Below are 15358 nucleotides of genomic sequence, written 5' to 3'. Positions count from 1 at the left end.
ATAAAAGACTTAATACACTTTTATATTTCCCATTGTCATTGCTGTGCTCCTTAGGACAAAGTTTATCAAAATGATCCATATATATGGGGATGGAACGCAACCCTGCTTGATTCCTGATTAAATACGAAACCAACTACTAACCTCGTTTCCTACCTTAACAACAGAAACCTTATTAGATAGATGGGTAAATTTTGTTGTGAAAAAATCACACATCCATGATAATGAACATAATAGCAGCTACTAATTTATAAATAAACATTTCACAAACGTATACGTGTTTTGATTAACTACAGAACAACAACAACAAGCACTTCGTCTCTACCGTAACGCTCTATAGCAAGGAAAACACAAAGGAGAAGAAACAAGTAGGGGAGGAGGAAAAAATAGAGGAGAAGGAAAAAACAGAACAGAAACAGTATTCTCAACTGTACTTCAAGAATGCTGTAAAAAGCACTCTTTTTACTCTTTACTGCGTGCATTAGAGCAAAATAATGTCTTTTCTCGCAACTTACATTGAACAAGTAATTACAAAGATTTTATTTTCACAGATAATTGAAGTTAACTCTGTATTTAAAGTAATACCTGTGCTACAGAAACAGAAGATTAGAATGGTGAAAAAAATGCTTTGCAAAGATTGTATCAACATTAATTTGTTCCCAACTAACACACCCTAACATATTGTGTTTGTATCTTCAACCTTGTTCATCTTACGGATAAGAAACACGCTGTTCTTAACTTCCATCTTTTCTAATTTCAAAAAATGATGCCTTAAACCTTTATGGTTTGTGATAATAAATTTTATAAATGATAGCTGGACAACAATCCACTCGAAAAATAACGAACTCACGGACATAAAATTACGAGCTCACGAACATAACTGACGCTGAAGTCGTGCACAATTCCGACTCTATTGACAAATGTGACTCTAATGCAACCAGAAAAAGATAAATAGAAGAGAATAAAAATAGAGAGAAGAGAATAAAAAAAGAAGAGAATAAAAATAACATACGGTCTTCACAAATTTTCGGGATTTGCGCCATCTTAAACTGATTATCCTTGAAAAGTTCTTTAGCAACTTTTTCGTTGACTTCAAGTCTTTCAAATGGTAAATCTTCTACCGCAAGACGAGCAAATGCAGCGCTAAGCTGCCGCATTTCTTCACCTGAAGGTTGCCAGCTTTCAACGCCAATGTATGCATCATAAACAAAGCTTCCAGATCGAACTAGAAGTAAATTATAATCATTGAAATGAATGCGTCCCTAGAGATGCAACTGAAATTGGCTCTGGAAGGAGGATTTACGATTGTGACAGAGTAATAGACATGGGGGCGTACCCAGGAAGGGAGCAGGGAAACTGCAGCCCTCCCTCATTCTATATCTCTTTCATTGAAAAAAAAAAGTATCTTAAATTCTCTAGTAAACTTGGTAGTTTGATATACTTATATGTTAATTCATTTTTTCTATAATAAATGTTAGAAACTGCCAATTTCTTGTTTTAAAGTGGGTATTTCAGTAATAATTTTCATTTGATGATCCTTTATTTTTTCTTGTATTTTGTTAAACAAATTAGATTAAGACTGTGTAAGCCCTTCATCCGTCCCCCCTTCACAAAATATTTGGAGTGGGACTCAGTCACCCTTGATCAGACATATTCCCTAGGAACACCTGTAACTATAAACTGAATTACACAACAGATGGCAGAGTTTTAGCAATCTCTAAGTGCTTTAAGTAACAACCAATGACCTTGAATTAATAGGTGGGTAACGCCGACTGGCTTACATTGGGAAAGCCAAGACAAGTTAGATTTCCTGTAAACAGTAAGAACAATAAAATCACTCCACGACTCCATGCAGAGAAGACACACAGTTGTCAATTAAAATAGTTTAATTTGGTTTCTAGTAAAATAATGTCTTTAGTTCTAACCCAACATTCATATAAACAAGAGAACTCAAAGCTTGTTAGAAAATAAGCTTCACAAGAATACAGGCCTGTTCACTTGAATTTAATATTCAAAATTTTTATTTTCGCCTTGTTTATGACTACTGAACCTAATCTCATTAAACAGAGGTTAAATCTGATCCAACTCACCATTTGTAATGCTTCACTTATGGATAAACTGAAGAAACCCTTTTTGACATATTACTCTAGGGCCACAATAGTAAATTTTCATGGGTAAACACAGGGTTTTGCGGTATGCAACAAAATTACTCCTACAGGTGACTTGTTTTTCTTTGTTAATGATAAAAATTTCTAAAGTGAAAAATGTCTTGACAGGTCGTCCCCTGAGAGCGGTTTTGTCGTAACTAAGGTTTTCAAAATTCCGAGAAAAACGACTTTGAAAATTTTGCCTTTGCTGGAACTTACACGGTACAACCGATTTTCTTCGCAAATACATAAAAAAAGAGAAAAAATGACTAGGAGGGTCTCCCGAATATTAGATGAAAAAGGTAAAGTTTTCATTGTCAAAAATTGAAATGAAATACAGATACGACAATCCGACCTTACCGAAATTTTAGTAAACTTAGATACGACAAAATGGTGTAGACTGCCTATTCTTTTCACCATGAAGGCACGACAAACGAGTTCTGATGCAGCAATACTATTTGAAAAAGTATAAAATTAACAAAAACATCAGTAATGTTCATTTTTTTTTAGTTTCTTTGCTGGCCGTCGTTTTGCTTCAATGGAGTCATTCTCTGGACATGGATCTCGCGCAGACGGAGAGGCTTCCAAACGTTCAGTAGCCCCCTTGGCCTTGTAGTACTGTTCAATCTTGGTTTCAAAATACTAATGGTCTTGGTTGGGGATGAACTTTAGGAGATATTTGACATTTTTGATTTCCGTATCAGGTAGATCAATATTTTTGCCACAAAGTTTGGGCAAAACAAGACGTTCAACAACACGGACAGCCGAAATGTTGGGACACTTTTTAACAGAAGTACATTCTTGTGATATAGTAGCCATTTGCAAGCCTCCAGAGAAGGAAGTTTTGAACCAAACTCTCTTTGCGTTATCCTGATGGAACTCAAGTTCTTTTACCTTTGAATACGGTACCAACGAGTACTTTTACAGCTTTGCTTGCTTTTGCAAGTTAAAGAACTTTGACTGGGTCATTTGTAGGACATTCAATGGACGTGTCTTTCTTACTTTCAGTAACTTCCTCACCAGACCTAGTGGAGAAAACAAATCAAGGTGATTTAGCCCCCGCTCAATAGTGCTATGTACAGCATCAACCTCCTGTATAGTCGAATGACCTGGTTCACAAAACTTCATAACCACTTTTTCTAAGCGTGGAAATTTTCTTAGAACATCTTGAATGGCGAAGCTTATAATTGAGTTTCGGCTCTGGGACACGCAGGAGTCCGACAAAGTAATTAACTGACAGATATCAGGGTAAGTATCAAGAACTTTTTCCAGTATGGCCACTAGTCCACTAGCTATTTCGTTTGCTCCACGTCCAGCCTCAAACTCGGACCAAATGCAACAGTATACCTCATTGATTTTATTACTGTTTCAGACTGTTTGAGAAACTTACTGTTTCATTATAAATCCATTTTTAATGTTATATAATCCACAAGCACCAATTTTCAACGATTAAGTTGGATAAATGAATTTTATTTTGCCGTTTATGCCGTTTTCTTCTTCCTTGGTGCCAAATTTTCAATTAAAGTATGCATTTTCGGTCATTTTTGACAAAATAATGCTACGTTTTCTCTGCGCCAAAATTATTTATAGTCAGGTTAGGCTGGGTTAATTAGGTTAGGCTGGGTTAGTTAGGTGAGGTCAAAAAGTGTTTAAATTTGAATTTGCGATAAAAGCGATTGTTATGTTTATAAAGAACATAAAAAAAGGCATCGAGTAGTATGTTCACCTTATTTGTAAGTCAATAATATGAACTGCAAAAAAATTTACCGACAGACTGCTGCATTACAAGGAAGCACTACCAAAATACGATCATAGCCGAGATTTATTCTGACCACTGATACGCAACAAAAATCATAACAAATCAGGTATTTTATCATATTAAATTATACTCTATATACGTACAATACATCATATAATATATATAATATAAGATATAATATATATTACATTCTTTGAACAAAATATTAGTAAATTCCACAAAAATGAGGTACCTGGATTCCTGTAAATATTGTGCAGCTTGTGCAGATGTAAATAATGTCCGTTTGTGTCTCATTGTGAAACTTTTACCAAATTCTTCAAAAGTATACGTCGACGGAGTTATGACAAAAATGCCCATGTAGTTCTCCCATATGAGATACGACAAAACCGCTCTTAATCAAATGACAAAATGTGAGATACGATAAACGAGAAATCTAAAATTGAGGCACTTCTAGTTGAGATACAATAAAATGGTCGACGGAATCGGATAGAACAAAAAGTTTCACATTAGATGGCAGTCTCAACTCCACTTCCCGAAATAGTTACAGATACGACAAAACTGCTCTCAGGGGACGAGGTAAAAAAAAAATGTACATAGAGATTTTTTCATCCAGTTTATGAAGACCCAGAACTTAAACGTAGCGACACGGAATGAGCGAGGACACGATAAAAAATATCTTTTACGGAATTCGAGTTCCTCGCTCAGAGGAAGAAAATATTTGAGTCCATAATGCAGATAATAATCGATTCAAATATGGAACAAGTGTAAAAATAAATTAATCTTTTCTTGTCTGGGAAGTCTTACTCTTGTCCCATCTTAGAGTGTGATCATCTTAGACATCTTAGACAATTGTGCTAACGAAATGCGCGTACTGCCTCTGAGGCGAAGGATTCCCTAAATTCAATCGTCTCTAATTACTGTTGGAACCTGTGTAGCCATCTTCATAAAGTTAGTGTCTGTATTGAGCACAAAATAGTAGAGTATATTTTTTTCTCCTTTCTTTGCAGCTTCTATTTAAAGCTCAAGGGGCGTTTCGCGGCATGAATATCAACTAGTATTATCTTCCTCGGAACTAGTCTTCCATAGATAAGAACAGATGATTACAGGTTCGATGTTATCTGATACATTCAAAACACTGACTGCGAAAATATTGCCCATAGAAGCTCTAGTGTAACCAGTAACCAGCAGAGTTGCCACCTGTTCAACAGTCGGTAAACCTTACAATCTATTTATATGCACAGACAATGGGACAGCGAAGAATGTTGCATATTCGCAAGTTTTACGTAGTTAAAAACATATATATATATATATATATATATATATATATATATATATATATATATATATATATATATATATATATATATATATGTATATATATATATATATATATATATATATATATATTCACAGGTGGGACGCAGGGACACAACTACAATGACGCGTAACTAATATGGCACGTAGCGACTTGCACGCGCGGGGGGACCTTGGGGGGCGGGGCGCGAAGCGCCCCCACCAACTAGGTGTTGGTGCCATGAAGGCGCCTCGTTCATGGAAATTCTTTTCCTCCATGGACAGATCTTCCCACGTAACCGTCTCGCTCAGACCCTCCTCTCCCCACCCGGAAAAATCCCTCCTGAAGAGGTCTGTATACTTCCCAATAATCAATACTATGTAAACAATGGGCTAAGTTAATAACTTTCAGCCCTTCCTCCAGGGACTGATTAATTCTTAATCCAGGGGGATTAAGTCGTCCTCAAAGACAATTGAACAATTGAACAAAATGGCTATGCCAAAATTTGATCTGGTGATTCTGGGAAAAATTATCCCTTAAAAAGGGCACTAGAACTTTTAATTTCCATTCGAATGAGCCCTCTCACGACATTCTAGGACCACTGGGTCGATACAATCACCCCCGGAAAAAAAAAAAACAACAAATAAACACGTCATAATCTTTCTTCTTTTAGGGGGCGTTTCCCTCTGTTTTCAAAAATAAGGCAAATTTTCTCGGGCTCGTAACTTTTGATGGGTAGGACTAAACTAGATGAAACTTATATATTTAAAATTAGCATAAAAATCCGATTCTTTTGATGTAACTATTTTTATCGAAATACCGTTTTTTAGAGTTTCGGTTACTATTGAGCCTGGTCGCTCCTTACTTACAGTTCGTTACCACAAACTGTTTGAAAGAGCGGGGCGTTGAAGAGGGGGCAGCCCCTTTCCTATAAGGAATAATTTCTGTTCGTTTTAAGTTTTAATGTCGCTTCTTACTTTCGGTTAAAAAAACTAGTTTTTTTTACTTAATTTCTGATCCTTTTTGAATTAATGCAGGTTTTGAATTTGGCTCACCGTACATGAATAATTGAAATGAAATTTGTATATTAATTTTACTTTTTTCAAGCTAATAAAAAACTTATAATAACCTAAGTTTGATTTTTGTTTCAGTTGTTTAAGAATGACTCCTTAATCACAAAGGCTATTTAATTAGAATAATAGCCTCTTTTAAAAGTTAAAAAAGAAACTTTCGCGTAAAAGCGAGCAACTGAGGAGAGGCAACCCATCTCATATACGTAATATTTTCTTTTCGGTTAAGTTTTCACGTTGCTTCTTACTTTCAGTTGAAAAAACTTGTTTTTTTATTTAATTGCTGATCGTTCCGTAAAGTATGTCGGGAAATCCAGCTCCCCCTCCATGGAAAATTCCCTTCCCCAACGAGAAATTCCTCCATGGAAAGATTCTCCCACGTAACTCAAATTAGCATTATCTGCAGAACTAATATTGTAAGGCATACAACAAAACAGCCAAAGAGATCAAAACTATTTTTATGAAAATGAGAGTCACAAGTTGAGCAATTCTCAAAAAAATGAAATGAATGAAAGAAAAGATATTTAAAAGATATACGAAATCATTTATGTCCGTTTTAAGTTTTAAAGTTATTCCTTATTTTCAGTTTGAAAAAAACTTTTTTTTTTTAAATAACCACAAGCCGAACACAAACAATATCTTTGGTTTATTATGATATAAAAATCATAGTTATGAAGCTGCTTAAGGTAAAATTAACTGCTAAGATGACCGGAAAATAGAACAAACAAATTATTGCTTATATAGGCCATTATTTTATAAGCCATAACGGCCATAACTTTAGCGCAAAGAGCGATGTATTGACAAGGGGGCGAACTTTCTCAAATGCATAATATGAGGGGGTTAACCACCTCGTCAATACCTCACTCTTTACGCTAAAGTTCGAAATTTATTCCAATTCTTTTAGAATGGATATCCCAGAGTCCCGTTCTTAGAAATTATCTTCCCCCATGAAAAATTCCTCCATGGAAAGATTCTCCCACGTAACCCAACCCTCCCCCCCACACACCAGAAAAAATCCCCTGAAAACATCTGTATACTCACCAATAACAAATACTATATGCAAACAATGGGCAAAGTCCATAGCTTATAGCCCTTCCCCGCGGACTTTGGGGGATTAAGTAGTCCTCAAAGACATGGTTATTATATATTTCCACTATGTTGAACAAAATAGCAATCTTAAAATTTTTATCCGGTGACTTTGGGAAAAAATGAGCGTGGGAGAATGCCTAGTTGCCCTCCAATTTTTTGGTCACTTAAAAAGGACACTAGAACTTATAATTTCCCTTCGAATGAGCCCTTTCGTGAAATTCTAGGACAACTGGGTCGATACGATCACCCCTGGGAAAAAAACAACAACAAAAAAACAACTATCTATTATGGCAAAAAATACAAAATTCCACATTTGTGCAGATAGGAGCTTGATATCTCTATAGTAGGGTTCTCTGATACACTGAATCTGATGGTGGGACTTTCATTGAGATTCTATGACTTTTAGGGGGTGTTTCCCCCCTTTTTCGAAAATAAAGCAAATTTAATCAGACTCGTAACTTTTGACAGGTAGGACTAAAGTTGATGAAACTTATATATTTAAAATCGCATAAAAATCCAACTCTTTTAATGTATCTACTGGTATCAAAATTCCTTCTTTTACAGTCTCGGTTACTATTGAGCCGGATCGCTCCTTACTTACACTTCGCTATCACGTACTGTTTGGTAATAGCCAAGAAAATCAGTTTAGTCCAACTGAAACTGGGTCTTTCATTCACAAGGAAGTTTTGTAATAGTAATAGATTTTCAATGTTTCTTGAAAATTTCAAAGCCAAGCGGCCCCCGCTCCAGCTGAAAAATGGGTACACAACACATAGCCTTAAAATTAATAATTTAATTATAATAATAGTCAAATACCGTTGGGCGCAGGAAAACTATGCAATACGACAGGGATTTCTTCTCTAAATGCTAGCTCAATGACGGCACCAAGAAGGAAGCTCCCACTCCTCCAAAACGCTTTATTGGCCACAGTAGGGTCTAAACTATGAAAGTGGAGAAGCTTCAGCTCGCAGTCAGATTCGATTGGTCTATGCATATCCCAAGGCTCACCGTTGACTTCAGCTATTGCTGATACTTTCATGAGATCTTCTCCTAAGTCTGAATTAAAAAAAGGAAAAAAAATTAATCTAAGAAATTGCTGACTGTCTAGAATAAAGCAACAGTATTCAATGTGATAGGACATCTGGACTTTTACTATCTTTCTGCTTTCTGTATAATTCGTATATTTTTTTTATAACTTTTCAAAGTTTTACCCCTCCTCCAAAACAAATTCCTTTGTATAAAGGGATAGAACTAGACTGTCCACGACAATAAAATGATGGTTAAAAATTTTGCAAACTTATGGCTTGAGCTGCTTCAGTTACTTGGTAACACCTGGATATACTCTTTTCTGCATCCTTCACGATGGTCAATGGAAATAAGGTGTATTCTCATATATTATACAAACAGAACGTGACTATTCTGGTTAATTTAAAGAATTCCTAATACTTCATAATAAGCTGTGTAAATATCAACAAAATGCATAACAAATAAAAATGCTCAAATTACCTAAGGCCCAGTTAGAAGACTGCTCAGCCAGGGAGGTTGGGAGAGGGTGAAGGTGTTTTAAAGGGACCGCAAAAAATTTAGATCCAGCAATGGCTTGCCTTTAAAATTTTTGCATTGGATCAGGTGTGAACACAACTTTAGCCCCAATCCAGGCAATGGCGCCATTCGGATAGGGCAGGTGGGCCATGCCCCCCCTGTGATTTCTGGAGGGGCCCAATTTCAACCACGTAATTTTTTGTTTATTCGTTCTATTTTATGTTCTACTTTTTTCTCTTACTTTACCGTATTTGTAATGTGAATTATTACTAAATAGCAAATTTAAGATACTCGAAGATTATTGCATTTCAAGTTCAAGTTCCTTTTATTACCAATATCCATCCATTTATAAACAAAAAATATCCCAAAGGGCTCAATGGCCCGTTATTTGGGGAAAAAAAAAAACAACAAAACAAAACATAAATAACTATTAATTACATTCACACTTAAAATATATTTAGAGTCTACTCACCAATCCTCACCCGAGTACAACCGGTCTCCGCACCACCTACTTACAACAAATAAATAAATAATAAAAAAATATATATACATCGAGGATCCAACACTCACACCACCCAAATCTAAATAAATAAATTCAATCTAAATAATTAAATAAATAAATTAAATCTTGATAACTAAACAATATAAATAACTGATCAATATTATAATTTAATTTATTTTTTTTGATTAAAAAATTCTTCAACCGTTTCTTGAAGGATCCTATGGTACAGGACCGTCGAATCCCAACAGGAATGGAATTCCAGGCACGTCCGACAGCAACTATCAGACCAAAGTCCGAGCGCACTGCAGGGGTGGATGGCACTAGCACATCATCCTTGTTTCTAGTTTCATAAGGACTGACATTTCGAACAATTTCAAAAAGCCCGGAAAAACTTGATGGAAGGTCTCCACGGAAATACTGAAACGCAATGAAAGAGAGGTGTAATGTATGAACATCTTTAATCTTCAGAAGTTCAACAGAAATATGGGTGGTAGACTGAAGAACTTTTGCTGCTTTCAGTTGGAGATTATGTAAAGGTGTAAGTACAGATGGAAATGTTGACATCCACACTGACGAGCAGTAGCATAAATAAGGGTAAATAAGAGAGAAATATAATAGACCAAGGATAGAGAAAGGAAAGACTCGCTTCAGCTTTCGAATAATTCCAAGGCCTCGAGAAACCTTTAATCTCATTGACTCAGTATGCCGTTTGAAAGATAGATTTTCATCCAGAAGTATCCCAAGGAATCGAATAAACCGGTCAGCTCCAGTAATTAATGAATCCCGTCAGTCAGCACATTTATGTGTAGGCTAACATCTGGAAAAAGGGATATCCAGACCAGGGTGTCATTCCAGTTTTGTATTTAGTTTCTCGTTACCCTTCATCAAATAAAGAACCGTGAAATAGTGTTGAGTTGTATCCAAGTGCAAATCGGGTTATTGAAAGGTGCGAGTGATGAAAAAAATAAGGAAGATGAAAGCCCAAAGGAAAGAAGAAGAACAAAGATGCAACGACTATTGGCTTCGTTCTTCAAACTGACTGTAAGTAAATCTACCACATTTTACAGGGACAACTCATCGACAACCGATGTTTTACCGAGAAACGAGCAGACCCTGGACGCGAGACAACTTTCTGAGGAGAAAAATCTGCGAAAACCACAAACGGAGGAAAGGGCTTCCAGGACGATCAGTACCAATTTGTCCATGAACCCGTATAATAACCCCTGCCAACCAGTTTTGACTGACTATCCCACCACCACAATCGGGAATCGCAAACGAAAACTTAATAGCTCTTATTTCTTGGCATACTCATGGCTCGAATATTCGATAGAGCAGGACTAGGTGTTCTGTTTCAACTGCCGACATTTCAGAGGATCCTCGCTAAGATCAGGCGAAAGGTATGGAGCTAGAGCGTTCATTGACGTAGGATTTAGAAAGTGGAAAGAGATTTCTGAACTGATACGGCAACACAAAAACAGCGACCGACTCAAGGCATGTACCATTTCTTTGACTCAGTTTAAAGCCATTGAGACGGAGGCGGCCGAATCTGTTATGTCATGCCTCTCCAAAGAACGCGAAAAGGAAATACTAGAGAATATACAGTACGTAAAAGCTCCACTAAAACCTACAGCATTACTTGGATGGCAAGGTCGTACGTTTCGTGGCCATGATGCAGGGGAGTCTAGTGCCAATCAAGGGAATTTCGTATAGACAGTACATCTTTTAGCGGAAATCAGCCCGGACTTGATGAAAAACTTTCGTAAGGCCTATGGCCATTACATGTCACACGAGCACCAAAACGACTACCTTGAGGTCATAGGAAAGGAAACCAAAAGTTATATCGCAAAAGAAGTCAGAGAAGCAAAATATTTTGCCGTTCTTGCTAAAGAGACAAAAAACCTCTCGAAAAAAGAACAACTCGCGATCTTAGTGCGCTATGGTCATGAACTGAAAATCAAAGAAAGGGCCATAGGTTTCTACCATATGCGCAAGGTTGACACTGAAAGTTTGGCCGATCTCATTTACAACAAAATAAAGGGTATTGGCCTTGACTGGTCAAAGTGTGTTGGACAGTACTATGACGGGGCCAGTGTAATGAGTGGACAGTTTTCAGGAGTACAGGCCCGTCTCCAGGAAAAAGCACCACAAGTGGTGTACACACACTGTCATTAGACTTACCATGGACTTAACCTTGTCATTGGCGATTGTATGCAGAAAATACAAAGAATTTCATGAGTATTTTTAGCTTTACAAACAGTTTTCAGTTTCGTCTCCAACAACAACACTCGATACCAGTTGTTCACCAAAGCCCAGAAAACTGCCAATGTGCCTGTGCTAACGCTTGAAAGGACAGTAGTGACACGTTGGTCTTACTGGTATAGACTATCGGCTAAGATCCTGGTTAGTTATGACTGTATACTCGCAGTTCTGTCAGTAGATCAAGAATCCTCTGATAGGGAGGCAGCAGCAGAAGCTACGGACCTTAAGAACCAGCTAGAGTTGTTTCCCTTCATATTCAGTTTGCATGTCATTCACGAAGTTTTTGCAGTGATAAACCCTCTTACTGAACAACTACAGGCAGCGGATCTGGTCATCTCAGAAGCTTGCACTTTAATCAGTGCAACAAAGAACGAACTGAGGAAAATGCGTGATGACGAGTATTTTTGTGTCCTATAGGGCATGTCTAAAGAGATGGCCATTAATGTCGGAGCCGATCTGTCGGAAACAAGTGCTCTCTCTTCAGCCATACCTGCTAAATCAAAATGAGTTCAGAAGATATCCGGAATACTAAGAGGCTACTTGACGACAACAACAATTGGAAAGCACAACACTGACTCCGTAAGCACAACAACGGAAGACAAAATGCGGAGAGAGTTCTACCATGTTTTGGACAGAGTGTTAGATAAGGTTGAAGAGTATTTTTCTATCCAGCTGCCAGTGCTAGAAGCCATACGTTGCCTTAACCCTAAATCCAAAGATTTTATGGACTCGGATTTACTTCTTGTGATCGCGACATACTTCGATCAGGCGGGAACTGATACTATGCAGCTGAAGTGTCAAGCTGTAATAGCTCGTGCATTTTTGTCGCAGCTTCCACAGAAACCGACAAACGCTTTAGATGTGTTCAAAAGCCTCGGAGGATTAAAAGAAGCTTATTCTGAGCTTCTTAAGGTCGTCAGGGTAGTCCTTTCAATCCCACTCACAACGTGCACAAATGGACGTTTTTTCTCTGCGTTGACGTTTGTGAACGACGAATTCGCAAAAATGAAGCAAAGGAGATATCCATTGCTGAAGTAACTGTATGTAAGCTTCTGATTTATAAAGTAAATGTTCCATTTTGGTACTGTTTTTAGTCTCTAAATAAGCTGCAAAATGTGAACCCCTAAGGTATTACGGTACCTTAAGGCATCTTCGAAAATTTCAAAATGTTTAAGGCTAGATGGGGGCCCAAAATCGATGTTTGGCCACCCCTAAGGTTTTCAGAAATGGCGCCACTGAAGCCAGGTACAGGAAATATAGTCATTGCAGGAAATTACAGGATACAATTACGAAATTACGAAATATATGAAAAATGGCCGTTCCTTCTAGTACATTATTTAAGCCGAGAAGCATAGACATAAAAATCCTAAATTTCCAATTGAAGGAGATGAGGCTGAATTTACAGCCCTTCAGTAACATTTCAAGCTACACAAATTGCAGTAAAATAGGAAAAAAAAATATACTTGCAAGTTTGCTTGACCACGATTCTATCTGAGAGTGTTCTTCTTAAAAATTGATATAGACCTATGACTGGAGAAAGAATAATATCTCATGTAATAAAAAACTAAGGTAAGAAAGATTATTCATTAGATTTTTTCAATTTGAATACTAAAGTATCTTACATTACTAGAGCAAAAACAATGACAGTAATTATTATTAATAAGTAAATTTTTAAGATAAACTACTTCCCATATTATAACTTAATGAAATAATATCATCTGTAAAGTGATCAATTCAGATAGAAAATAAGTGCGAGGAATGGGGGGGGGGGACTTCTCTTTCTTTTATTAGCCCAACGATCCCGGCAAAATAGTAGCCTAACATCGCGTACGTTTTGCATTTTTATCCCTACTCTCCCCCATCCCCTAGAAATACCTCTGGTTATTTTCCCCCTCCTCTAAGAAAAACCTAATTAAAACAAGAGCTAAGAGCTCATATGGCACTTGTGACGAGGTCAGAAGAGCCAAGAGCTCATATGGTATGAGCTCTAGCAAAATTCTAAGAATCAATAGATTGTTTTAAAGGAAAATCAGAGACTTAATGCCGGTCGGCATTTATAATAAGAGCTCTGAGTCACGAGGTCCTTTTAAATAATAAAATTAATTAAGATCCGATCACCCACTCGTAAGTTAAAAATACCTCAATTTTTCTAAATTTTTTCTCCCCCTTCAGCCCCCAGATGGTATAATCGGGGAAAACAACTTTATCAAGTCAATTTGTGCAGCTCCCTGACACGCCTACCAATTTTCATCGTCCTAGCACGTCCAGAAGCACCAAACTCGCCAAAGCACTGAACCCCACCACCTAACTCCACCAAAGAGAGCAGATCCAGTCCGGTTACGCCAATCACGTATCTACGATATTTATAAGCGTTTTCCAAGATTTCCGGTTTTCCCCTCCAACTACCCCCAATATCAAAAGATCTGGTCGGAATTTGAAATAAGAGCTCTGAGACATGAGTTCCTTCTATATATCAAATTTCATTAAGATTTGATCACCCGTTCGTAAGTTACAAATCCCTCAGTTTTTTTAATTTTCCGAATTACTCCCCCTCCCCCCAACTCCACCAAAGAGAGCAGATCCGGTCCGGTTATGTCAGTCACCTATCTTGGACTTGTGCTTATTCTTTCCACCAAGTTTCATCCTGATCTTTCCGCTTTAAGCGTTTTCCAAATTTCCGCCCCTCCCCCCTAATGACACTGGATCCGGTTGGGATTTAAAATAATAGATTTGAGTTTCGAGGTCCTTCTAAATATGGAATTTCATTAAGAACCGATCACTCCTTCATAAGTTAAAAAACCTCATTTTTTCTAATTTTTCAGAATTAACCCTCCCCCCTCCAACTCACCCAAAGAGAGCGGATCCGTTCCAGTTATGTCAATCACATATCTAGGACTTATGCTTATTTTTCCCACCAATTTTCATCCCCATCCCTCCACTCTAAGCGTTTTCCAAGATTTTAGGTTCCCCCTCCAAGTCCCCCCCCCAATGTCACCGGATCCGGTCGGGATTTAAAATAAGAGCTCTGAGACGCAATATCCCTCATTGTTTCTAATGTTTCAGAATTAACCCCCCCCCGCGCCCCGAACTCCCCCAAAGAGAGCGGATCCGTTCCAGTAATGTCAATCACATATCTAGGACTTTTGCTTATTTTTCCCACCAAGTTTCATCCCGATCCCCCACTCTAAGCGTTCTCCAAGATTTTAGCCCTCCCCAACTCCCCCTAATATCATCAGATCCGGTCGGGATTTAAAATAAGAACTCTAAGACACGTTATCCTTCCAAACGTCAAATTTCATTTAGGTCCGATCAACCGTTCGTAAGTTAAAAATACCTCATTTTTTCTATTTTTTCAATTTACCATCCCCCCACTCCCTCCAGATGATCGAATCGGGAAAACAACCATTTCCAATTTAATCTGGTCTGGTTCCTGATACGCCTGCCAAATTTCATCGTCCTAGCTTACCAAGAAGTACCTAAACTAGCAAAACCGGGACAGACAGACAGACCAGCCAACCGACACAGTGCCATAAAAACTAGTTTCCCTGAAAATTATTTCATTTTATTTGTTTATTTTTTACATAAAAAACTTATCAGATTCATTTATTACAGCTGATTATATCTCTAAAATCTGAGAGTACAGGAATAGAGACATTTATCAGGTAATAAAACTCATGCTTGGAGGAAAGAAATGGAATG

At 37.4% G+C, this 15358-nt stretch overlaps 1 protein-coding gene across 2 annotated transcripts in view; it reads right to left on the bottom strand.

The window, feature by feature from the left end:
- Positions 1-15358, bottom strand: part of LOC136033892 (large ribosomal subunit protein mL39-like) — a 53452-nt gene that overhangs the window by 12936 nt on the left and 25158 nt on the right. For both annotated transcript variants that reach the window (XM_065714878.1, XM_065714879.1), the window contains exons 3-4: positions 8173-8412; positions 1010-1222 (exon numbers count right to left, since the gene is read on the bottom strand). In XM_065714878.1, coding sequence (XP_065570950.1) covers positions 1010-1222; positions 8173-8412 — 453 coding nt within the window. The remainder of the gene's footprint in view (positions 1-1009; positions 1223-8172; positions 8413-15358) is intronic.

Source organism: Artemia franciscana, chromosome 12 (genome assembly GCF_032884065.1).
Source record: "Artemia franciscana chromosome 12, ASM3288406v1, whole genome shotgun sequence".
In the NCBI taxonomy this organism is placed as follows: domain Eukaryota; kingdom Metazoa; phylum Arthropoda; class Branchiopoda; order Anostraca; family Artemiidae; genus Artemia; species Artemia franciscana.
Note: the sequence above shows the minus strand (reverse complement) of the source record. Positions and strands in the feature narration are given on the sequence as shown.